Raw genomic sequence first — 25,452 nt, forward strand, 5'->3', positions numbered from 1 at the left:
ACAGTTTCTCTCTATCTACTCTGTCTAGCTCCGCCATGATTTTGAACACCTCTATCAAATCACCTCTTAAGCTTCTCTTCTCTAAGATGAACAACTCCAGCGTGGAAGATAGGGCAGAAAAATCACATTAAGAATCCTTGCTTACTTTTCCAGTTCTCTTCAGCTTCAGTCACCTTTTTCTCAGCCCCATCTATCAAATGTTGTGGGTATCAGAAAAGGTATTGACCTTCTCTGCTTCTTCTCGGCCAGGCACACTCACCGTTTGTTGTTGGCATACTTCTAGAAGCTAATCTGATGCTTTCACATACCATCCCTAAGAGCCTGGTGGGTTTTGCCAAAGAATCGTGTCTTATCTTCCTTTCCTGCCTCTATGCTCTGCTCTCTTTCATCTTGATTAATCACAGGTGGAACAGAAAAATACACATCTTATACCATAAAACAGGTAATGAGAAAATGATGGTACAGCAGAATTGCAGGCTCTTTATTTTGTCCCATCTATTGCATTTATTTACATTATATCCCATCATGCAAAAGGTGCTATGCTAAAAATTGTCTCTTCCCAATTGTATGATGAAAGTCAATGTAAACAAGAGTATATCACTCAATTTGCACTTTTTCAGCAAGAAAATGGTCTTGTTGACCCAATTTTGAGTGGGACCCGATATGGTCAATAGATATATTGAGTGGAAAGTAAATGTTACACCTTTATAAATCTTTTGAATGTTTTTAATAATATGGTGGAGGCCTATTACTTTAGAGGCCTAGCATGTGGTTCAGATTAGCACCAACAGTATGGGTTTGATTCCCATTCCAGCTGAGGTAGACTGGGGGCCTGACTCCTTGCTCTGCCCCTGAGAGTGGAAGGCAATGACAAACCATCACTGACAAAATCTGCCAAGAAAAACAGCTCAAGATGAAACATTAGTGGACAATGAACCAAGGAATTACCTTTGGACAGAGCGCACAGGAGAAAAAGGAACGCTATGGTATCCCTGATTTTAATTGCAATTGGTGGTCATGCCATCAGTTGTGTAGGTCCTGAACTCTGGAATTCTCCTCCCCAAAACCTCTCGACCTCTCATCCTTTAAAATACTCCTTAAAACCTAACTCTTTAGACAAGCTTTTTAGCTATCTATCCTAAGACTTCCTCATGTGATTTGGTGTAAAGCTTTGCTTGATATGGTTTCTGTGAGGTGCCTTGGAACAGTTTACTATTTTGAAGGTGCAATATAAATACAAGTTGTTGTTATTGTTGTATGCTACAGTATTTAACAAACATGATAGACAATCTATTTTTAAACTGAATTTACAGCCTGTTCAACATCTTCTGTTTAGTATTGATTTAGAATGTAAACTGTTCATTTGACTATTGGACAAGCAGCGATGGTGTCAGCTACTTTTCACTGGGCTCTCAATTACTGGCACAGAAACTAACTGAATCAATCAGAAACTATTCAAAGATACAGCTTTACATATATCTAATAGTAAGAATAATCTAACATAAAAAATGAAATGTCTTTTCATAGTGCCAAATTTAATTTGATAATGCTCCTGTGAAGTGCCTTGTGATGCTTTACTATGTTAAAGGTGCTATATAAATGAAAGTTGTTGTCAATAAGAACTTAAAAACATTAAACAATATAAGGCTATTAGATTTATCAAGCTCATTTTGTCTATAAATCATATATAATCTACATCATGATGACTCTATCCAACCAATAATTCTTCCTGAGGAAAGTGTCAGCAAAGCAACTCCGTGTCCTCAACAAGAAAACCAAGCAATATTGCAAGCTATCTAATCTAATAACTTTTGCACTCCCTTTATCTGATCCTTATTATATCCATAGCCTTTGTATCCTTCCCCTTTAAAGCTCCATCCTGTTACCACTCTCTCGACTTTCATAAGCATTCCAAATTCCCTTTGCTTTGACTATTTATCTTCCTCATTATTGCTCGGTGTCCAGACTTCCACTGGCTTGTATGTTGCTGCATTTGAGAAGTGCTATAGAAGAGTAAGTTAAATATGTTTTTACATTTGATATTGTGTATGCGCTGTTTTAAAAAATTCAGTCATGGGATGTGGGCATCACTGGCTAGGCCAGCGTTTATTGCCTATCGCTAATTGCCCTTGAGAAGCTGGTGGTGAGCTGCCTTCCTGAACTGCTGCAGTCCATGTGATGTAGGTACACCCACAGTGCTGTTAGGGAGGGAGTTCCAGCATTTTGACCCAGCGACAGTGAAGGAATGGCGATATATTTCCAAGTCAGGATGGTGAGTGGCTTGGATGGGAACTTACAGGTGGTGGTGTTCCCATGTGTCTGCTACCCATGTCCTTCTAGATGGCAACAGCCATGGGTTTGGAAGGTGCTGTCTAAGGAGCCTTGATGAGTTCCTGCAGCGCACCTCTTAGATGGTATACACTGCTGCTACTGTGCATCGGTAGTGGAGGGAGTGAATGTTAGTGGATGGGGTGCCAATCAAGTGGGCTGCTTTGTCCTGGATGGTGTCAAGCTTCTTGAGTATTGTTGGAGCTGTACTCATCCAGGCAAGTGGGGAGTATTCCATCACACTCCTGATTTGTGCCTTGTAGGTGGTGGACAGGCTTTGAGGAGTCAGGAGGTGAGTTACTCACCACATGGTTCCTAGCCTCTGACCTGCTTTTGTAGCCACAGTACTTATATGAAACTTCTATGGTCACAACACTGGAATCATAATGTGCTATACAGCATTTGATTATCTTTATCTGACCTTACCGATTGAATCTTCACCTTGTTCCCAATCAGATATTTGTCCAGGTCTTTTCCAAAGTTTACCTGTCTTGTCTGGAACATTACTGCATATCAACAGCTCTGCAAGATGAAGTTCCTACTAACCTCAAGTTGTGCTTCAATTTCATGTTGTACTAATGCCTTCCAGTTCTGACTCACGTATCAAGTCAAATAGCTTACTTATTTTCACAATTTTCCTTTTCCTTCTTTACCAGTTGATATCCCATCATTATATACATCTCATTCTTCAATAACCTTATATTCACCTCCATTAAAATCTGTTACTTGGCTTTCCCAATCAACATGCACATCGTACTTTGAATGCTATCTGTTTCATATAATTTGATGCCATGTGAAAATGTTATGAATAACAAGAGCTTCCTCTATAGGTTCACAGAGTGACCAGCGATGACGCGGAAGAAATCCCTGCGCAACTTAATCACTGTCTCCAGCCAGATTCATTCTCATTTATTGTCAAACATACCTTTTATTATTGCAGGCAGTTTAATACAATTGGCTAATTTGACGGCAGTTCTACAAGTCACAATCTCGTTTGTAAATATTGTATGTTGAACGTTATCAAATACCTTCACAAACTGTAACTGGAGTATATTTACTGGATAATGCACTTCAGAAGCTTCAATACCTCTTCAAAAAGCAATCGTTTATGAATCCATGATAACTATTCCTCATAGCCTGTTTGCTCAGTTGATGAACATAGATAGCACCTTGTAAAATATTTTAAAGTATTTTCCACACTATTGATGGTAGGTCAACTGCCATATGAATCTCAGGTTCATGCTATTTCTGAAATAGTGGAGTAACAAGTAATGTTCCTTAGTCATCGAGAATAGCTCATGGACTTAATTCCTAAGAATAATGACCGAGTCCTTCATTTTCCAAGTTTTCGGTCTGCCTTAGAATCGACAGTGTTTACAATTTGGTGCGTTAGGTGTCTTGCCTTTATAGCACACACGTAATTGAACTAAGATAAACCTAAATGTTCTACTTTTATTCTCGCTCCACCTATCAGCTGAACCTCCTCACTCTTCGTCGCAGTTTTAAGGTGTTGTCCAATCCTGCTGTTAATTCTGATCTTGGGCTTAATTATGTATCAAATCAACGATCGATGATCGCTGGATTCAAGTGTTATTGGCTATATTGGTATGCATATGTGGAATATCTACCCGGCCCTACGGCGTTAACGGAAAAGAAGTCACCTGTATCGGGGCAACATGCAGCGCTTCGAGTAATACTGTTGCACTAGAATATTTTCCATAAACCGGGGATCCGCGACATGCGTCCTCTATATAGTGGATTCCTAGTTACATTATAAATTGGATCAGTGATCAAGAATGCATGTAGTTGCAGTCCCAGGAGTCAAATCCATCATTCTGCTTTCATGGCTACAATATACTCCACAGATATTAACAACTGTCTCCTGGTTAAAACATGACATAGATCAGCAGGTTAATGTTTACTGGACTGCTAGATGATTGAAACATGTGAGGGCGAGTCTTCACATATTAGAAGCAAAACTTTCCCCAGGAATCTAATGGTTGAAATGTGGTAGCACTCTCATAACTCAGTACCTGGTATAGATTGTGGGGCTTGACAGAATAGTAGTGACATTATTAAACCACCAGTGTCGAGTGCAACTCTGCTTCCAGTTATCATTTTGGGATTGTTATTCTTAATCACTGCAAAGTGAAGTTGTCCCCAATGAAATAGCAACAAGGGCTTAAATGAGCCCTATTGGGCTACTGGGCAAACGCAAGACCTTGCAAACTAAATATCTAAGCACCTGTTTGAAGACATCACCGAATTAAACTTTATACCTGAAAAGTATCAAAAACTTGTATTGAGATGAATATAACGAATTTAAATACACTTTCTAATAGGCGATATTTTCAGAACTTCACTTCCATTTCAACCAATTAAAAATTCTTAAGGGCTTTTTAAAACAAGTATGGCAAATTGATATTATAAAGTTGCGCCTGTCCTCTTACATTCAAGATTTCAGTTATTTTAAGAACTACCCGGCCCGGAGATGCCTGTGCGTCCGGACTAAATATCACCCAGAAAGTGGGGAGGAGAGTAAAAGCTGCAATAAATCCAAAACTATCATTCAAAATGAAAGAATTAGAAAAGGCTGATTGCAATGCGGACCTCTAAACTGGGAAATAATGAATGGGTTATTAATCTTTTACAATTTGCAGAGATCTCATTCCGTGGCTCAGTTCACCCATGTTTGCCTGTGATGAGCAGTGAGCAAACGTTTTCGTTTATTTAATGGAGAAAAGTGCAAATTAATTCAGTGATTGACACCAGAAGCTATGGTGATCTGGTTCAATTTATGGCCAGTGATCATCTCCCCCTTCATATGTAACCAGAACTCGCTTCTGTTTCAAAGTAGCGTGTGTCTTTTTAAAATAGAAGCAAAACCTTGATATTTTCTGGTCATTTCTGGCGATTATTTGGTTGGTGATTTCAACAAGCAGTAGCTGAGATCCTACAGTATTTTGACTACTTCAAGTCTGCCTTCCTTTCTTCTAACCCCGGAGGTTGGTTCCAATGCGGCTGCAGCCTGAATGTCTGCGATGCTCTGCGCCTGTGTGTAACCTGTGTGTTAACTGCCACCAACAACATGCCCCGAGTGTGAATAGCAATCTGGATTCCCAGATCGCCGAGCCGGCTCGCTCCTGAACGCCCAGGCTAGAGCTCAGCGGCTGTCATCTGCAGTCTCCCCTCTGACATTATTTGAAGAGGCTGAATGACTGAGGAGATGGAGATTTCTCCCCCACTTTGACTACCTCTCCCGGGAACCTCGCTCTTCAACTCCCTCTCTGCTGGTGTAAGATTATTTTTTTTTGCAGGGAGAGGGTGGGGGATGGGGGGTGGGGGGTTCCCTGTTTGCTATCCTCGTGTTTCTATGGATTGGCTAGGATGTGATGGGCGCTGTCGATGAAAGGAGAGGCTAAGTGCTGAGATCTTTCCCATATTAACACCCAGACCAACACTCTCTCTGGATGATAGGTGCTGCTCTGCTCTGCTACATCTTTCCTACCCGCGCGGTGCAGGCTCCCTCCTCTGAACTGCTACCGAGATCCTGCTGAAGGAGGTGAAGAAGGCAACACGTATATATTTATATATGTATTTTGATATGTGGATATATATACATACATATCCTATATATACTGAGAGAGGGGGCGCCAATCGCCGTTGAAAGGCGTTGTTCGGGACCCCTCAATAAGAGAAGGAAAGGGACGAAAGGAATGCACTGAACTCTGATCAGCTCAGTCCCCGGACCACATCGCAGCACCTTAGCACGTTTCAATGAGAGCCCATCTCGGGAGAGAGAGAGCGAGGTAGACGGCGAGGGAGCGAGCGGCAGCTCCGATGCCAGCCTGCTGATACCCGCTCTCCTTCAGTCGAGCTGTGTCTGTGCGCTTCCCTCCTCCAGGATGAATCCAGTCCTCAGGACCTACCGATCTGGGCTATTCGCTTGGGTCTTTTGGCGTTCCCTGGGCCGGCTTGGGACTCTCTTGTTGCTGTGGGGCTGGGGATGGGAATTCACCTCGGCTCTGGGACTCAAGAATACCGCCACCCGGCTGGATGCGGACTCCAAGCTGCCCATCATGGGGCTGATGCCTATCAACAAGGCGGTGGAGAGCATCTCAGAGGGCATCTTACCCGCCGTCCAACTGGCCACAGAACACGTCCACAACAAATTCTTACCAAACACCAGCAAACTGGTCCTGGAGTGGTACGACTCCGAGGTATTTGACACGGTTCTTTTATTTGTGAAGCTGTCGCTATCTGTTTTTTTTTTCCAGCCTAACTGTTTACAGACGAACACGTAGGATTCCAAATGATTTATGCCCGTTTTTTAAAAAATAAAATACATATTTCTCCTCGATATGTCCACACAATATTTACGTGGTGCCAAGTGTTAATGTTGAATTGTGCTGTTTTGTACAATGCGCAGTAGGTGAATGATTTAACCCTTTACAGAATTCAGGGGGGATTTGCTGTGCCTGTTACCGTTCGGTTTGTGTCTTGTGGCACTAGTGGTTTCAGGCTTTACATTTACTGACCCAGTTTCGCCTGTGGGAGCGTGTGCAGGATCAGCACCTGAACATGAAGTAGGAGTAATGGGGATAGTTCCGAGTGTAGCGTGTGTCTCTTTCTTTTCCCTGTAACGAGCTCCTGAAGCCATTGCATTTATTGGTTAACAACCGCTCAACAACTACTGGCAGCCTGTTCCCTTCTGAGTGAACCGTTGCATCAATGAACGGGCAGAACGGTGGAGCGGAGATCTGTCGGTTACTCCTAGCCAGCCACAAACAGTTAACATTGCAGACCCCGCTCTCTCTCTCCCTCTCTCGCCAAGAGATGTGAGGCATAGGTGACAACTTAACACGTTTCATGTGAAAAACACTCTGAATCACCTTGAGACCTTGTTCAGATTGTGCTTTTATTAATTGTAAAGTGAGGAAATGCATATTGTGGCGTCATTTCCCAGATATTTTGTTGTTTTTTCTTAATTTCCTTTTCTAGGTTATATATAAATATGTATATTTGTTTGTCACGGTGGAATTAACGTGTTAGGGGCGGGGACAGGGACGGGAACAGGGGCAGGACTGACTGAACATTACCTGAAGATGGCAGCAGTTTCACATCAAGCGCTGTTCACATCTCCAAGGTAACCGCCGCACGTTCTGTGCAGATTTTGTGCTTGGAGCGGGCAGTGGTGCTTCACTCTCAGCGACCTAGTCAAAGACTAACAGTTAACACCAGTCTGTCGGTACGTGCTGCTGCTCATCGAGTGGCAGAGAGGGGGGAAAAACTCGGGAATGATTTGAAATAAGTTTCATATCTCATAAATTAATTACAGCCTTCGTTTCTAAATAGGTCTTGCGATTCGTTCGCGTTTTCCTTTTAATCTTGGAGTGTGATGTACAAGCTCCCCCTTCTGTAGTGGGGGGGATAAATGGAGTGGGTATTAACAAAGATTTCCAGATGGAAGTGCCGTCAGATTGGCCTCTTTAATAACAATAAAAAGGGGACTCTCAAACTAACTGAAATCCTTTGGGAAATGGGAGGATTTCTTCACATGTTGACGACAGTATTCTTGCACCAAGATGCAGTTCGCAAGGTCAGAGATAATGGCAGATGAGGAAGGCCATTGGGCCCATCTTTGTTCATACATTCAGTGGGTCCCAGCGGGTCCCGATATCGTAGCATCCAATAATTGTTATTAATGAGATGTTGAATCATTGTATAAATCATTAGACCATGAGTACTGTGTGCTGTCCTGGTCACCTCGTTACAGAGAGGATGTAATTGCACTGGAGAGTATACAGAGGAGATTAACCTCGATATTGCCAGGACTGGAAAATTGCAGCTCTGAGCAAAGATTGGATAGGCTGGGGTTATTTTCCTCGGGAAAATTGTGAGACCTGGGTAAAGTGGATGGGAAGGGCGTATTTACTTTAACAAGAAGATCAGTGACTAGTGGGCATAGATTTAAAGTGATTGGTAGAAAACTTAGAAAGGAGGAAATTTTTCACCCAGAGGGCTGTGGGGTCCTGGAACTTACTGCCTGAAAGGGTAGTCGAGGCAGAAACCCTCAGCTCATTTAAAAGGTGTCTGGATATACACTTGAAGTACCGAAACCTGCAGGGCTGCAGACCAAATGCTGGAAAGTGGGATTAGATTGGGTAGCTCGTTTCTCAGCTCAAACAAATAAGACCATAAAATATAGGAGCAGAAGTAGGCCATTCGGCCCATTGAGTTTGCTCCGCCATTCAATGATATCATGACTGATCTGATAATCCTCAACCCCACTTTCCTGCCTTTTCCCCATAACCCTTGATTCCCTTACTGATTAAAAATCTGTCTATCTCAGCCTTGAATATGCTTAACGACACAGCCTCTACAGCCCTCTGTGGTAAAGAATTCAACAGATTCACTGCCCTCAGAAGAAATTTCTCCTCACCTTTGAGCTACCAAAGTAATGACACATTATCAGTCTGGTAAACAAACTGAATCTTTGTCAACAGTTTCAAAAATCTAACCTGTTAACTTTAAATTGATATTAAATTTTCCAAAATGTTCATGAAATGTTAATATCCCTAAGAAATACCTAATCTTGGTGCAAACATGATGGACCACGATGGCCTCTACCTGTGCTGTAAACTTTCTATGATTCTACGCTGATGCTAGTGGTAAGGCTAGTAATTATTACCCATCCCTAATAACTGACATTAAGTGTCTGGGGTCACACATAGGTCATACAGGGTAAAGATGGCCGGTTTCCTTCCATAAAGGGCATTTGTGAACCAGATGGGTTTTTCAACAGTCCAGTAGTTCTTCATGGTCACCATTACTGATCCTAGCTTTATTTAATTAACAAAGTTTACAATCTCCAACTGCCAATGATGGGATTTGAACTCAGACCTCTGGATTGCTAACTGTGATTAAATGTATTCCTGGAGGTTTCATCACATGACTTTCCCTCATGCTCCAGCCATTAGTCAGCTAACACATCCATCCTTGTGACACATTGCCTTTCTACGCCAATTGGAAAGCAAAAAGACTCGTTACCCAATTGGATGATGTTTGACTGTCAGCCAAACAGCCTTTTTTCTCCCATTTTCAATGCTTTTATCTGAGAAAGCTCAAAGAAAATGACAAAAAATAATCTTTCTTTATGTCCCAATGATTTTCGTCTAGGGTTGCACACAGCAGTGCTCTGAAGATTGATCTTCAATTCCTGGAGACTCTTGGCAATCCTAATTGCTAGCCCAGTAATGTAGTGACCGTTTTGTTAAATTTCCCTTTTCTCTGTTAGTATTCACATATTTTCTCAAGTAATTGTGCATTCCACAGTTGCAAAATCAAGTCTTAATATTTATACTAATCGAGTGATTCTTTAGCTTCAAAAGATTTTTATTGGAGACACGTGGTGACTTTTTAAAATAAAATTTTTTTTTACATAACCACTAGGCGACCAAGTCACTAAATTGTTCCCTAAATCCAATTGTTTCAGAATTTTTCCTTCGTTATTCTATCGGAATGTATATTCCACCCGTTGACTGTTCTTGGTGCGAAAAATAATTTCCAAAAATCAGCCTCAAAACGACCTTTCACGAGTTTGAACTTGTCTGCTGGTTCTGCAGTTCAATATAAAGTAATATCCTGGGCTAATTTCTGTTATACTCGTAACTAACAATTTTATATAATTCTAAAACATCTATTCAAAGTTGTCTCTTTCTTAGGCTGCAAAGGTCAGGTTTCTTTCATTTTTCTGTAAGCTCAATTCTGGTGCTGGGGATTAGCCTAGTCATTCTTCACTCCATTGCCTCCAGAGCTTGAATATCTTGCTTATTTCTTGATGAGCAGAACTGGATGCAGCAGGAAGGTAAAGGTCAATTGGAGTACAAAAATGATTGATCATTACTTCCTCTGACTTATATTCTATTGTCTTGGCTTTGTAATTTACATCTTATTAGCCTTGGTGTTTAGTGTTCTGCATTGATTGAACATATAGTCTAGTAAGGCCTCTTTCATCTTTATCCTTGGCTGTTTCAGCATGGTTCATGAAATACATATATTGTCTATTTTTCCTTCCTAAGTATGGTATTTTACACTTCATTAGAATTCATCTGTCATTGTCTGCCCACTTACATACTGTGTCCAACTGATTCAATAATATATGCAGTGCCTCCTTCCATTCCACTGTCCTGCTTAGTTTGGTATCAGCTCCAAATTTCACTACTTCGCATTTATGGTTGGCAAGATACACATTTGGGCTCACCACACTGCCAAAGAAATTGTAGAACAATGACTGAGTCTGACATTCCTCTTTTCACTTAATGCCAGTGAAAATAATGTTTACTTCCAAAATTAATGGATCACTGAGGAAATCATGCAATTTATAAGTGTATAATTTTTATTTAGTGGCATAGAAAAAAAATGATCACCATGTACCTGCAATAATCTTTTGAAGCTTTTCAAACAGTTAAGAAAGCACTTGATCAATATAGATGTTAAGGCTTGATTCTTCAGCTGTGGAGTGCACAATTGCTTGAGAAAATACGTGAATGCTAAAAGGGGAAAAGGTAATTTAGTAATATGGCCCTGCCAGTACTAAGGGTAGCAATGCAATGACACAAGGATGTTTTTGTTAGGGAAGGACAGTCCGCCTAGTATGCAAAGAATTGACAAAATATGACAATAGCTCACAAAGAGAGTTGACACAGCCCCCACCACTGGGAAGGTATCATAAATGGTCTAAAAGAAGGTGCATAATACAAAGAATACCACATGGATAAGGCAGCAGTACTACTCCAAAGTAACAGCACAGAACTTATTTTTGCATGAAGAGAGGCAATGCTCAAGAGTATATGCAAAAAAGCATCATTAACACAGAGAAATGTTAATAAGGATGTCTCAAGTAGCAATTTAGAAGCAGAATTATGTAAATTATATTGCACATGTCCTGATTGGAGAAAGGGTTAATTCAAGAAGGATTTAGCATACACCAAATCACTATGTTTCACTCCTCACTGTTCTTGTGTGTTAAGATAAAGCTGACATATAACAGAGGAACATAATGTGCACCAGTTGGTTAAACTGCAGCCACTATGGTAGAAATTCCATGTGTTGAAGTTATGGTTGATTTAGGGCAGAGATTTTAGAAGGCATTGAAACCCTAGAAATCAGAACAGATGAAGAATTAATGATCAATACTAAATTAATCATATTGTCTATAATTTGCAGGATTTATTACATTAATGTGGTCAAACACACTACAGAAATGCAAAATAGTTAATGGAATGACAAGGCAGTGCCAAAATAAATACATTTTCTTATGTATTTGGATATATTGTCTACTTTCTTCACAGTACAAGGACAACCCATTGTGCAACCAGCCATATCTTAAAAAGTAGTCTACACTTGAGTATCATCTTCCATTATCCCCTTTAACACCCAGATGCACTCACTGCTGCAGAAGTATATCATGGTGTTGCTGAGGAAGCACATGTTGAGGGATGGAGGACTGTTGAGGACAAGTTGCCCTAACAGACTTTATGTCAATACAAAACCTAATTACTCTGCTTAGAAATGAATGGGGGCATCATTTGCCTCCTGCACACAACCCAAGTCTGGAACAGTGTAATACCAGTGTGAATTTGAAACAGCATGGATTCAAAAATGGCAAGGTAACTGTATCCTTAATAGCATAGTCTATGCATGTGCTTCTCTATCCATATAAACGTGGCATGTACTCTTCACATAATGAATTTAGTGGCCAACCTCACATGAGACATTTGAATGAGAATTCAGTTAGGACATAGCAAAATGTCTCCTAGCTTCTGTAATTTTTGGTAGAAGAATGCTGTTTTGGCTCTAAAATGGCATTGGGGCATCTATGCCCCTCCTGAGGTGAGCTGCGACAGATAGCATTCTGGTGAGGGACATAGCACACGTGCAAACAGCATTTGTTGAAAGTATGCAAAGTAAAGTAAGGTTATAGTGGTAATCAGCATGCAAGACAGATTTGACACCAGTGCTGCCATTTTGGAACTCGGCACTCCAGCTGATGCTCTCCCTTAACCTCGCACAGCCGAACACAAGTTCAGCGGCAGAAAGGAGCCCCTACCAGTGCTGTTTAAAAGAGAACATCAACTACTTTAAGATTAGTTGCTGATTGATTTCAACTCGCAGTTGCTATGATCGTAGAAGTGTTTGGTGGTTTCTATGGTTCTTTAAAGTTGCTAAATTCTACAGGAAATAGTGTGGCATGTACTGAAGAAATTTGTTCTGACTTCAAGGATCTGTACAAACGACTTGTTCACAGATATGGATTGTAATAGTTTGCATGCCCTTCAACTGCATCATATCAGGAAGAATGAAGGGAGGTGCCACAGAACAGAACACACTGCTGGAAGAAGAAGGAGGAGGAGGGGTGTGAGAAAGGCTTTCAGTAGGAGGCCACATCGACCCATGGTGTTCAGAGGCAACTCTCTGATCTGAATCTCAGTGAGAAACTGTGTCCGATGTCACTGCTTCAGTAAGGACATCCTCACTGAAATTTGCTATCTACTGCAGCCTCAATAGGATGAAAACAGCATTGCAAGTGGCTGTGAAGGTGACCATGGGCATGAACTTTTATGCATCGGGCTGTTTCCAGTCTGGAGCAGGAGATAGAAACATGGAAAGGTCTTGGCACAGGAGGAGGCCATTTGGCATGTCCATGTCAGATGAGAAAGAGTTATCCAGCCGACTCCCACCTTTCAGCTTGATCTGTAGGTTATGGTATCACAAGTGCATGGCCGTATGTTTGTTTAAAGATGATGAGGGTTTCTGCCTCTTACCTCTTTCAGGCAGTGAGTTCCAGACTCTCCCCATGCTCTGGGAAAAAAAGTTGCTCATCAACTCCCCTCTAGTTCTTCCACCAATTACTTTAAATCGATGCCCCTTAGTTATTGACGTCTCTGCTAATAGAAATTGATCCTTCCTATCCATTCTATCTAGGTCTCACATGATCTTGTCCACCTCAATTAAATTTCTCTGCAGATATTTGTAACACCTCTCAGTTTGCTGTCCAATGTTGCATTAGGGAGGGATTGCTATGAGTTTCTGGAGTGCTGACTACATTTCATTCTGCCTTACCAGAGAGCTGTAGGTGGAGTGAGATCATGGCTTTGTAAGAATTTCAGGCTTCTTCATAGAATAATAGAACTGTTACAGCACCAAAGGAGACCATTCAGGCTGTCATCTCTGCACTGGCTCTCCGAATTAGCAATTCTGTCTTCTGCCCATAACCCTGCACATTCTTCCTTTTCAGATAACAGTCTAATTCCCTTTTGAATGCCTCAATGGAACCTGCCTCCACCACACACTCAGACAGTGAATTCCGGACCTTAACCACTTGCTACTTGAAAAAGCTTCTCCTCATGTCACATTTTTTGCTTCTTTTGCCAATTATTTTAAATGTGTCCCACACGTGAAAGGATGGAGAACGAGAGGAACAGTTGCTCCCTATCTACTCTGTCCAGACCCCCTATCAAATTCCCTCAGCCTTTTCTTCTCCAAGTAAAACAGTCTCAACTTCACTAATCTAACTGAAGTTCCTCAGCCCTGGAACCATTCTCATGAATCTTTTCTGCACCCTCTCCAATGTCTTTGTCTCCTGGAATGGTGTGGGTTTCCTGTAAGAAGTGCACCGCATACTTCCCCTCCTTATGGAGTGAGAAGTTCTGAAACCTATGGTGTACCTCTACTGTTGTTAATGCTGAGGCTGGCTATAGTTGTCTTCATGGTAAAAGCGTAGTGCTATCATCACAATGGCGTAATGCAACCATCACCAACAACCTGTTCACACAATGAGTGGTTCTGGTCTGGAATGCACTGCCTGGAAGTGTGGCAGAGGCAGGTTCAATCGAGGCATTCAAGAGGATTTTGGATGATTGTTCGTAATCAAATAAAGTGCAAGGATAAGGAGAAAAGGCAGGGCAATGGCACTAGGTCATAAAGTCCATTTGGAGAGTTGGTGCAAACATGATGGGCTGAATGGCCTCCTTCTGTGCCATTAAAATTCTTGTGATTCTGTGAACCTATTGTGCAGAGGCATACGTGGACATCCGCTCCTTCAGACACCCAGCAAGAAATGATTTTTTTTGTGCAAGATGCCATTGAATGGGTAGGCATAGCTTTGTGTGTGCGACTTGACAACTCCGTCCTACTCCACAGCCAAAAGAGATTCCACTCTCTCGTGATCTAGCTGGTATGTGACCATAGGCAGCAAATGATACGATTGATGACCCGTATCCTGGCAGCAGTCATGATGCTTTCGGGGTCTGTGGCACTCTGTTGTGCCATCTGCACTTGAACCACTACGACAAACCAGAGGATGGCTACGTTGTGACAAGAGCTATCCTTTGATGACATGGCTGATAATTCTAATGCGCAAGCCACGCATGCACAGCATGCATACAGTGAACCCATACTGTCATGCAAAATGTGACAGAGCAGACTATTGGCACACTGGAGCAATGCTTCTCCTGCCTGGTCACGCTGGAGGAGTCCTGCAGTACTTGCCAGGAGAGGATGTCAGGATTCATGGTGGTCTGCTACATGCTTAACATCTTTGCCAGCATAAGGGCACAGCCTTCACCACTAGCTCTACAGTGAGCTTTGAAGGGAACGGAAGGAGGCAAGAACTACAACACTTTCTGACTGAGCTGTCTGTGAATGACTTGCCTGACAGTGATAACAATAAACACAACCCTAATTCTCCAGCAGTCCCACACCTTATATTGGCTTCAGTTACTGACCATCGGTGTCTGCTTGACCACAATGCAAAAATAAAAGCCTACATAAAATAAACATTCCAAACCAAATTTATAAATCAAATCATGCCATATTGGATACCAATGTGAACTCATCATCTTTGTGCATTCCCTTAGTGCCTGCCTTATGGTGTCTTTGCCTGTCCAAGTGCTTTCATGCAATACACTCTCAGTGGCTGCAGATAAGTTGGTGAAAGATTGCAGAATTTCAGTGAGGGAGTTTGTAGATGACCTTGGAGGATGATATTGAGTAGCTCTGGCCCTAGAAGGCCTGGCTAAGGGCTGCACCACCTCGGCATAGGCGGCAGCAGTCTGGGCTGGCTGGCAGGCGTGCAACAGCAAGGGCACTGATCTAGTGTCAGGGCAGGAGGCTGAATGCTATCATCCTGAGAGAGGCTAGCAGCTTCATGCTCTACAGAGCAGTGCCAGTGTCTAGGGGAGTGCTTCAGCAGTCTGAGTAACCTGTTGGAGGAAATATTGCTGGACTGCTGAACACTGGTATTACAGACATGATGACAGCAAACTGACCTTGGAGAATGATTTGGAGCAGCTCTGGCACTAGAAGACCTGGCTTCAGGTTGCACCATTGGGCATGTGCATTAGCTGCCTTCTGTAGGCCCCCCATCAAATGCTCAAATGAGTTCTCTACTGCAGAAGTCTGTGTAACCACACCCTCTGGTGACCTGGCACCTGCGCTACCCTTGTCCCCTGTTCTGGCTGCAGGCCACTTGTGCCCAGTGTCTCACCAGGTGCAGATCTCACCTCTGTGCTAATCTCTAAATTACACACAGCATGGGTATCTGAGGAACATAGGAACATAGGAGCAGGAGAAGGCCATTCAGCCCATCGAGCCTGCTCCACCATTCAATTAGATCATAGCTGATCATCTACCTCAACACTACTTTCCCGAGTTATCCCCATATCCCTTGATGTCATTAGCCTCCAGAAATCTATCAATTTCTGTCTTGAACATACAGAATGACTGAGCTTCCACAGCCCTCTGGGGTAGAGAAATCCAAAGATTCACCACTCTGAGTGAAGAAATTCCTCCTCATCTCCATCTTAAATCGCCTATCCCTTATTCCAAAATTATGTCCTCTGATTCTAGACTCACCAGCCAGGTGATCTTATCTACATCCATCCAGCCGTGCCCTGTAAGAATTTTGTAAGTTTCAATGAGTTTGCCTCTCATTCTGAGCTGGTGGCTACAGGTGTGGAAGCGAATGAAGGTGTTGTGTCTTCATTATCACCATCTTATTGCTTTTTGGCCTGTTGCTCTCCCACCACCACTTGGTCAGGTGACAGTTCGTAGTTATCTGAACAGATAGCGCCACAAGGATGGGTGGGTCTGGGGTGAAGAAAGGTCAGGGAGAACCGAGAGGTGCATACTTACATCATCTGTAGCTTGTATTTTTTTTTTCTTTATTTTGTAATGGGATGTGGGCATTGCTGGCAAGATCACCATTTGTTGCCTAACCCTAATTGCCCTTGAACTGAGTGGCTTGCTAGGCCATTCAGAGGGCAGTTAAGAGTCAACAACATTGCTGTGGGTCTGGAGACACACGTAGGCCCGACCAGGTAAGGATGGCCAATTTCCCTCCCTAAACAACAACAGTGAGCCAGATGGGTTTTTATGACAATCGATGATAGTTGTCATGGTCATCATTACTGAGACTAGCTTTACATTCCAGATTTATCAATTTAATTTAAATTCCACCAGCTGCCGTGGTGGGATTTGAGCCCATATCCTCACAGCACTAACCTGGTCCTCTGGATTACTAGTCCACTGACATTATCTCTATATCAGTAAAATTGTAGGATGAGGAGGAAGTGGGAATGTGAGAAGGAAAGTTAGCTACCTTCATCTTCTATGTTTTAAGGCCCATTGCTGGCCTCACCCATGGCCTCTCCATTAGAGCAGTGTCCCCTTCATGAGAGCAAAACATGCCTGTCCTCCATTGGTTAGTTCCTGCTGACTTTGGTTAAGTGTGAGATTTCTCTCTCTCTTGCAGGAAAAGTATTGGATTGTGGTGCAATGTCAGAGTTATGTGGCAGTATGGTTGATAGCTGGAAGGTGTGCAAGCTGTGAAATGTGGCATGGGCCTTACAGCAGTGCTAAGCACGTGAGGGTGAGGTGAAGCTATTAAAGTGATGCATGAATTCTAGTTGCTGGAGACTGTCAGTAGGTGAGTGAGGGGGTTTGGGTTTATGGAGTACAGTGTGAAGTTAGTGAGGTGTGGTATTTGCATTCATTGGCCTTGACCATTTGTGTGAGGTCGTTACACTTTTTGTGATACTGATGCAAGTCCTCGGGATTTGACTCCTGACACTAACTATCTGGCCCCATCTGCAAGGCTTATCTGGAGGGCTGCCTGGACCCCTATGGATAAATCCCATCTTTCCTCCTCTCCACCTCATTCACCAAGGTCTCCAGTGCAGTGTCGGAGAAACTTGGGAGTGCATGCTCTCCTTTATTGGACCATGATTAAATGTTCTTCCTGTTCAGATGTTCTTCCATATTATTAAGAGGTGCAGGATGGCTTTAAGAGATTCTAGAAACTTAGCCCCCAACTCTGCCACCCCTCCGCTCCCCCCCAAACCGCTGAGGCATGCAGCCACTCAACAGTGTGTTTAGCACTGACTGCAGCAATCATGCAAATTAGTAGTCAGCACAAAATTGGCATACTGTCTGCATCAGAAGAAACAGATATGGATTAATCATGCATTGTGATCCTGTTGCTGGTTCTTGGGGCTATTGAATTTTGCCCTTTCAGTATTTGAGTGGTGGTAGCTTTTTCTTGAATTTATTTATTTGCAACATCAGGTGACAGGACAAAACCCCCAACACGGTGGTTCTTACAAACCTGGCATTGAGAGCATTCTCATCAGAGCTCAACTTCGCTTTATGTGGCTCGCTTAGAGAGTTCATGCATACCAAAGGCAGTACCCCACAACAGGCTGAGCATGGGAGTCTGCACCACAGGATGTCACAAACTTCAATACATAGGCAATCTGAAAGCCAACCTCCGAGCTTGCAAGCTGGATCCCAATACATGGTGAAGAAACAACCTTGGACAGACCCAAACGGAGAAGTCTCTGTCATGAAGCCATTTTGATATTTGCGGAGAATTAATCAAGTGCCTTCAGGGCCAGCGAGCGCAGTGCAAAGCCAATCCCTCCATCCATTCTTTGAACACTGACTTCATATGCAGTATTTGTAATTGGTTATGCAAATTGAGACTTGGTCTAATGTCATACATGAGATGACACCAACCTAGATTGCAAACTGGTCACTTTTTTTTTGTTCTGTCACTTCAACAGTTGAGTGTAAAAGAATCGATTATCAAAATCTTCATTGGATAAAGTAAATTGTTCCAAATGTCTTGTGGAATCATTTATTGTGTATACTGTAGTAGGTTATGTTATTTCTTTCCTCGCCGTGCTGTATAATACCTAGTTAATAAACTCAGTGGGGGGATTTTAAATAGGAAACAGTGCACGTGCTTAAGCCAAAGAAAAATGGTGAAACCAAACTTCTTGACACTTGTCATTTAAGGGAAGATGAGAAGATTAAATGGGAATTCATGCTGCTCAGTAAAAGTCAGGCATATGAGCACTTTTGCATACTCAGCACTCACAGCTACTTTCCTACTCCCCATTGGTCCTAAGACTCAATATCAGGAGGGATTCTGCCATAGCTGTCTTATGTCAGACCTTGGATGAAGAACGAAATGACAATCAGCAGTGGTAACAGCCTGCTGAGAAGAGACATACACAAGAGAGGGCACAGGAAGCATTACTGGTGTAACAGGGTGTACAGGCAAAGGCTCAACTTGCTTGATCTTTTGAAAGAACATGATTCTTGAGGCAAAGATTGTCACATCAGATTGTGTCAGACATTTGCGGATGCTTAAGAGTTGGTTCCTGCAATTACAGCTGTCAAATATTTTTCTACTGGATCCAAGGCACTACCAAAGATATATCCAGGGTTTTGCTGTTAGCAGCATTTAAATGCGTAAGGCTGGTATTTGCCAGGGCTGGCAAATATGTCAATTTTGTGTGTTGGTGTTGGTCAGAATGAGCAGGTAATCAGATTTGCATCTATGGCTGGCATCTCCCAGGTACTAGGTGTCATCCACTGTACAAAGTTGACAATCTGTGCATCCTTGGATCAACCAGGAGTATACACAAACCTCAAGGGATTCCATTCCATCAATGATGAGCTTGTGTGCACCCATAAGAATGGGTTCATGGAGGCACGTGCTTGATTCCTTGGAACCTACCATAATGCTTCTATCCTGCAGCAGCCTAAACATCCTGACATCTTTGGACCTAGAAGCAGATTTGAGGAGTGGGTGCTGGGAGAGAAAGTATGCTGTTTTCTTGTCTGATGACACTGCTGAGGAACATGCCAACAAAGCTGAAGAAGGGTCCCAAAAAAAGCTATATGATGTGTCAGATGGTTGACATGCTCAAGCTGCATTTCAGATGCTTGAATAGATTTACCATTATCTTTCAGTACTAATCAGTGAGGATCCATAGAATGATCATACTGCCCTCTGCACAATGTTGGTCAGCAATGAGGATTGAAGCTGCAGGAAGAATAAGGTGCTGAACACAGCCTGTAGCTTGTTTTTATTCGTATAGCTGGGGAAACAGTTATAGTTTGATGTCGAGGTTAACAATCCACTCAATGGCTTCAGCTAATGTAGTGTGAATGGGTGTGGTGCCACCGGGAATGGATTGTTCAGGATAAGGGTGATGGCCTGAATTGGAAGGCTACAGTCACAGTTAGAGCTGTTCCTCATGGTGGTAGCTGAATCCAATGAAGAGGAGGAATTGGCAGCATAGGATGAAGGTGGTGTCTGCATCACAGCACCAGCCACTCTCATTGCTGCATGAGAAAGTTAGGGATTCTCTTACAGCCATAAGGTTCAGTAAGTTACCCCCACTGGACCAATGTAACAACTGCATGAAATGGTCACTTTGTTCAATCCCACTGACAGAAATCAGTCATGTATCCACCCATCACATATCTCCCATTGCTCCCTGTTTTTTCATGTCTTCTCTTCCATCCACCAGCAACTGAAAATCTGAGTTGTCACATGGCAACCAAGAATGAATAACAATAGAAAGTGGTGCAATGCGATTCTCATAAATAACTGAAACTTTTTTTTTGATCAAATGTTTTTGTCATACACCCATGTGCATCTCCTTGTAGAATTAGTAAGGTTTGCCCACCGCTCCTATGTAGTGAAACATTGTAGCCTTAGCAGGAGTAGACGTAGATTGCTTGGGCTGTTGAGATGTCCTTGGCAGCCAACTTCTAGGAGTTAGAAATTATACTGCAGAAACCCAGTTGGTGAAGATTCGAACTGGAGCCAATCTTCACACACCTTGCTTGTGATGTGTAACTGTAAATAAAAATCATACACCAACTAACCCAACCACCATGGTTTCAGTCTCTGTCTATTTATGGAGTTGAAGTGAATCACCAGTTAATGCTCACCACCTGTATACAATTAATATACAACTAACATTAGAGGCTGTGAGGGCCCTGCCAAAGACTGTTCCACCCATACCAGTGCAAGGGCAGACTCACCCATTGCGAGAGGAGGTAACATTGTGGATGCTGCCTTGATGGAGTGGTGGGGGTGGCTGTGGGGATGGGTGCAGCAGGTGAGAAGTTGGAATGTTTTGTTTGGAGTTCCCAGTTCCAGGTTCTGTTTTGTCATCACCCCTCTCATGGGTTGGCCATACTTCATTCTTACTGCTCTGCTGGAGAGGAGCTTGGTGCAGATCAGTGTAGCATTGTAAAGCCAAGCCTAGAGTATCTATCATCCTATGTTAGGTGCCAGACATGCTGGCATCCAGAGTCTGCATTACCATGGATTCATGTAATTGCTGAATTTGATGTTGAGTGGAGTTTGCTAATCTATCTGTGGAAGAAGACAGCCTCACAATGTCTTGCAACATCATTCCACACATGCTCAAGCAGGACTCCATTCTCTGCAATTGCGGGCATTGTATGTGGAAGGCCTGTCAGCGCATTGCAGTTTTTCTGCTTTCATTAAACTTTTTATTGATTTCCCCCAGGCATCTGTCCAGCTAACCAGAGCTTTGAGGGGGCTGAGCCTTCCAATGCAGACTCTACAGCAGTCACTTAGGCTACTATATGCCCTAAACTCAGGAATTTCCTTCCCAAACACTTCTACCCCTCTCTCTACTTTTAAGGCAATCTTAAAACACATCTGTTTTGACCAAACTTTTGGCTATCTGCCCCCACATGTGGCTTAGTGTCAAATTTTGCTTTATAATGCTCCTGCGAAATGCCTATTTACATGTACATTGTGATCAAAGATTGAGACAGAGATAAAATACATGATCAGAAAAAATGTGTTGCAATTTAGCATTATGAAGATGATCATAGTTCACTCACTGTTGATTTCAAGTCAACATGACTTAATTCTGCATGATATGCTGGTTAATTTACCAGGTAACTGGGAGTTTCCACACCTCCTCTGGTCAGCAATGTTGAAGCACGACTGATCTCCAGTGCTTCCACCTCCGCAACTGTCAACTTGGAAATCTGTGGAGGCCAACCACTCTCCCTTGTGTTTTGTGATCTCTTCTGCAACAGGGGAGGGAACCGACCCATGAGTGACTGTAATGGCATGTTCATTTGATGGATGCAGTGCATTTGGTTAGTGGGACAACAGGGAGAAGCATCAAATTGCATAAAGAGCAGGTGAGGATGCGAGAGAGGGGTGCAATACACACAAAAGGGTGGAGGTGACTATGCACCTGTGCTCCACTTTTCCTGACCTGGTTCGGTTATTAACACAATTCCAGGACTGAATTCAGCAGTGTGACACAATGCTACTAATATCCTCATCCACCTCCAGCCATCTGTTCTTCATTGCAGCTGTAATTTTCTTCCTCCTGTTGCTGGGGAAGAGTATCTCTCTCCCATCTCTCTCCTCATTGCATCAAGGGCTGCATTTTTTGAACCATGGTGCAGCCCATAAGCATCCTAAATCCACCATAACATTGCTCCTTCAGATTTCTGTAACTCCTAACTCCTCTCTAAATTCCATGGATTGACCCTTCAAACGTTGTGATAAACAATGGCTATTGGTGCAGGTCAAGCATCAAATCCAGAAATAATGGGCAGGATTTTTCAGTTGGCGAGCAGGGGCGGGCCCGACATGCCAATGCATAAAATGATGCTTGATGTCGGGCATGCGTCCTGACGTCATCGCGTTGTCTCGCGATGCTTCATTCGGTGGGCGCGCGCTGGAGTTGGCTGCTTGCCCGCCGATATGTAAATGGCCCATTAAGGTGATTAAGGTCATTGTTAATGCTGCCCGTCCAACCTTAAGGCTGGTGGGCAGGTGAAAAGGCCAAGCGGCTTTTACGTTTTTTAGGAAACCTCATCCACCAGCAGGATGAGGTTTCCTAAAGCTTTTATTAAATAAATCAAAACTTTATCAGAGGTATAAAAACATGTCCCATCTCACGTGACACAGTCACATGAGGGGACATGTTTAATTACATTTTTTCTCAACTTATTTAATTATTTCAATATCGGTTCAATCTCCCTGAGGCAGCTCCGTACCTCAGGGAGGCTGAAGCGCTTTTTCGCACGCATGCACAAAGAGCGCAGGCCACAACTTTCTCTCCCTCCCCCCACTCGCACAGATAGCGCTGAGCACTATGGCTTGCGTCTTACTTAATTGGCCCACCCGCGTAAAATGGCGGCGCGGAGCCAATCGCGGGCGGCCACTCTCACTGAACCTGTCCACTGCCTGAAAAATTCAGGCCAATATTATAATGAGGTGACCTATTGAAATTGCACCAACTGACACATGTAAATGCAAATTGTCAAGGGTCAGAGTGACCGAATTACATTTGTTTACTTATCAAAAATCAGGTTTTGTACAAAGATAATTAATGCAAAACTTGTAGATCAATTGCACTTTGACATTGACATACTGACTTGTAGAATAAGGACATTTCAGTTGAACATTAAAAAAAGTAAGTTCTTAAAAATACACAGAAAATGCAATCACTTGGCTTGTTTGATGCTAGCTGACATATTTCTGATTCATTGAGCTGGGATGATGAAGAATGCTTTACATAATGAGAGCTGACAAAAATTGCAAGATCATACCAATTTGCATTTCCCAAATTAACTACATTTAAAATGCTGCAAAGAAACCTCAATTGTACTTAAAGCACAATGTTGCTGCGGTATTTTGTGTGAACAGTCATTTAAAGTATTTGAATTAGAGAAAATGCTGCTGCTCTTTTTTAAAAAAAAATTACACTCAAAACTGTAAATTGTATCCATCACAATGACATTAATAATATCGTTCACAGTATAACAATGATATTAAGATTCATTAAGAGGGACTTATAATTTTGTATTATACATGAGTGTTTTATAATTGGCACAATTTTCATCTGTACACTGGATCTAATTGGTATGCTTCATTAATAGGTTTGCCAATTAAGCACAATTTCACAAATGTAGGGATTACAGGGAGAGGAGACTTTTTCTGTTCTTAACCAAAATTATCAATACACAATTAACAAAAGTGTTTACTATTTTGCTGCAGATAATGAGCAGTGGAAATCCACAATGCTTGAGTTAGAGTGGGAGGGGAGGGGTGGCCTTAAGTTCAGTTAGCACAATAGGCTTGTTATTCACAGTGACGTGATGAATATACAACTACCAAAAGGTAAGTCCCACCTAATTTAGTTAAATGAAAATACAGCTCATTCTGCGGAGGCTAAGGGGTGATTTTAACTGCAAAACAAGTGGGTTTGGGTTGGCTGGGAAGGTAACATTTTTAAAATTCCAAACTTGATCACAGTGCACTCATACATACATACAATTTTAATGAGGATAGGTGACCAGGACGTGGGTCAGTTGATTAAAATCTTTTAAGAACGCTGAAAGCTTTCAATTTATAGGGCAGAATTTTATGGCCCGTTTCGGCAGGGCCGGGGCCGTAAAATGCGGTGAGACATTCTAAACCTTATTGGCTTCAGCGGGAACGTAAAATCCCACTGCCGTAAAATTTCACCCATAGTCTTTCCTTTAAAACCCATTTCACCCATGTTTTCAGAGAAGGGAAACCCAGCAGGTAAATGGAGGTAAGTAGGACTGGACCCAAAAGGCAGCTCTGTTTACAACATTGCTTGTGGGCCAGGAGAAGCAGGAGAATTTCCACCAGGCTCAACAAGCTGGCCTGCTTCCCTCTCCAACCACTCGCCATTCCCCATAACACCATCCTCCCTACCCTTACTCCCCAGTTGTGGCCTTGTGCTATAGGCTTTCCTGCCTGGCGGGCAGGTAGCTTATCAATCAGGCTGGTTGTTGGGCATGAAACCTGGTTTAAGAAAATAAATATATCATATGTCCTCATGATTTCAGTCTTACTTCCAGGTTTCCTGTCCGGAACTCTTCTCCTACCCATAGCAACCTTCCTCACTTGCCCACAAATATCAGGGCATATGAGCTTGTGTATCTTTTGGACCCAGGTTTAAGTATAGGATGCAATGACAGGATAACATTATTTTTTTCTTTTGCCAGCTAAAAACATTATAAGTTTAGGCAACATTAATCCACTCCTAGTACAAGTCCACAGCAGAAAGGTAGCCACAACTTAATGGTAATTTACGTTAAGTTAGTGGTCTGGTTCAAAACTGCAAAGAAAGATCTATTCATTTTGTCTGTGCTGTCATGTTGACATGGTTGTGTTGAGGCAGGGAGAGAAGGGTAGGGTGCTGCGGAGATTAGCTGCTCTACTGAGGTTAGGGATTTTGGAATTGAAATCCTTGGGAGATAAACTCTCTCCACAAGAATAGACAATCCAAGATACTAGAGCAAATTGGCATTACAAAATTTGGAGGTTGGATCACTGAGCTCTTGTGAATCTTCCAGCAATCATTTCAAGGGTGCATTTGGAGGAGGGGTTGGGGTTAGATGAACCGCCTGCTCTTTTATCCGCGAAATAGTATATTGCACGGTTTATTTAAGAGCTGAAAAAAGATAACCTTGAATGCAAAATGCCATTGTTATATGAATTATCTCAATGTGTTAGATAGCAAAGGAAAATATTAAAAGTGGATTTTTATGTTTGCCTTTGAACTGCCTTCAGAAGTAAAATCAACCATTTTGTTCTGTTTTTGGTTAGTATAACGTAAATGAGAAATCGACACTGACAGCAAAGATTAGAAAGTGCTAGTTCACAATTCACATGTGAATACCAATGAAGTTGCAAATTAGGACACAAATAATAGAAAACTAGGG

At 42.4% G+C, this 25,452-nt stretch overlaps 1 protein-coding gene across 1 annotated transcript in view; it reads left to right on the top strand.

Annotated features, from left to right (window-relative positions):
* The first annotated feature begins 6,233 nt into the window (after positions 1–6,233).
* The window catches only part of LOC144674168 (gamma-aminobutyric acid type B receptor subunit 2-like), a 269,924-nt gene continuing 250,705 nt past the window's right edge, over positions 6,234–25,452 (top strand). The window contains exon 1 of the mRNA XM_078535656.1: positions 6,234–6,548. Within this exon, the coding sequence (XP_078391782.1) occupies positions 6,234–6,548 (315 nt within the window). The remainder of the gene's footprint in view (positions 6,549–25,452) is intronic.

The sequence above is a fragment of the Cetorhinus maximus genome, chromosome 3, assembly GCF_964194155.1.
Source record: "Cetorhinus maximus chromosome 3, sCetMax3.hap1.1, whole genome shotgun sequence".
NCBI classification, from domain to species: Eukaryota; Metazoa; Chordata; class Chondrichthyes; order Lamniformes; family Cetorhinidae; genus Cetorhinus; species Cetorhinus maximus.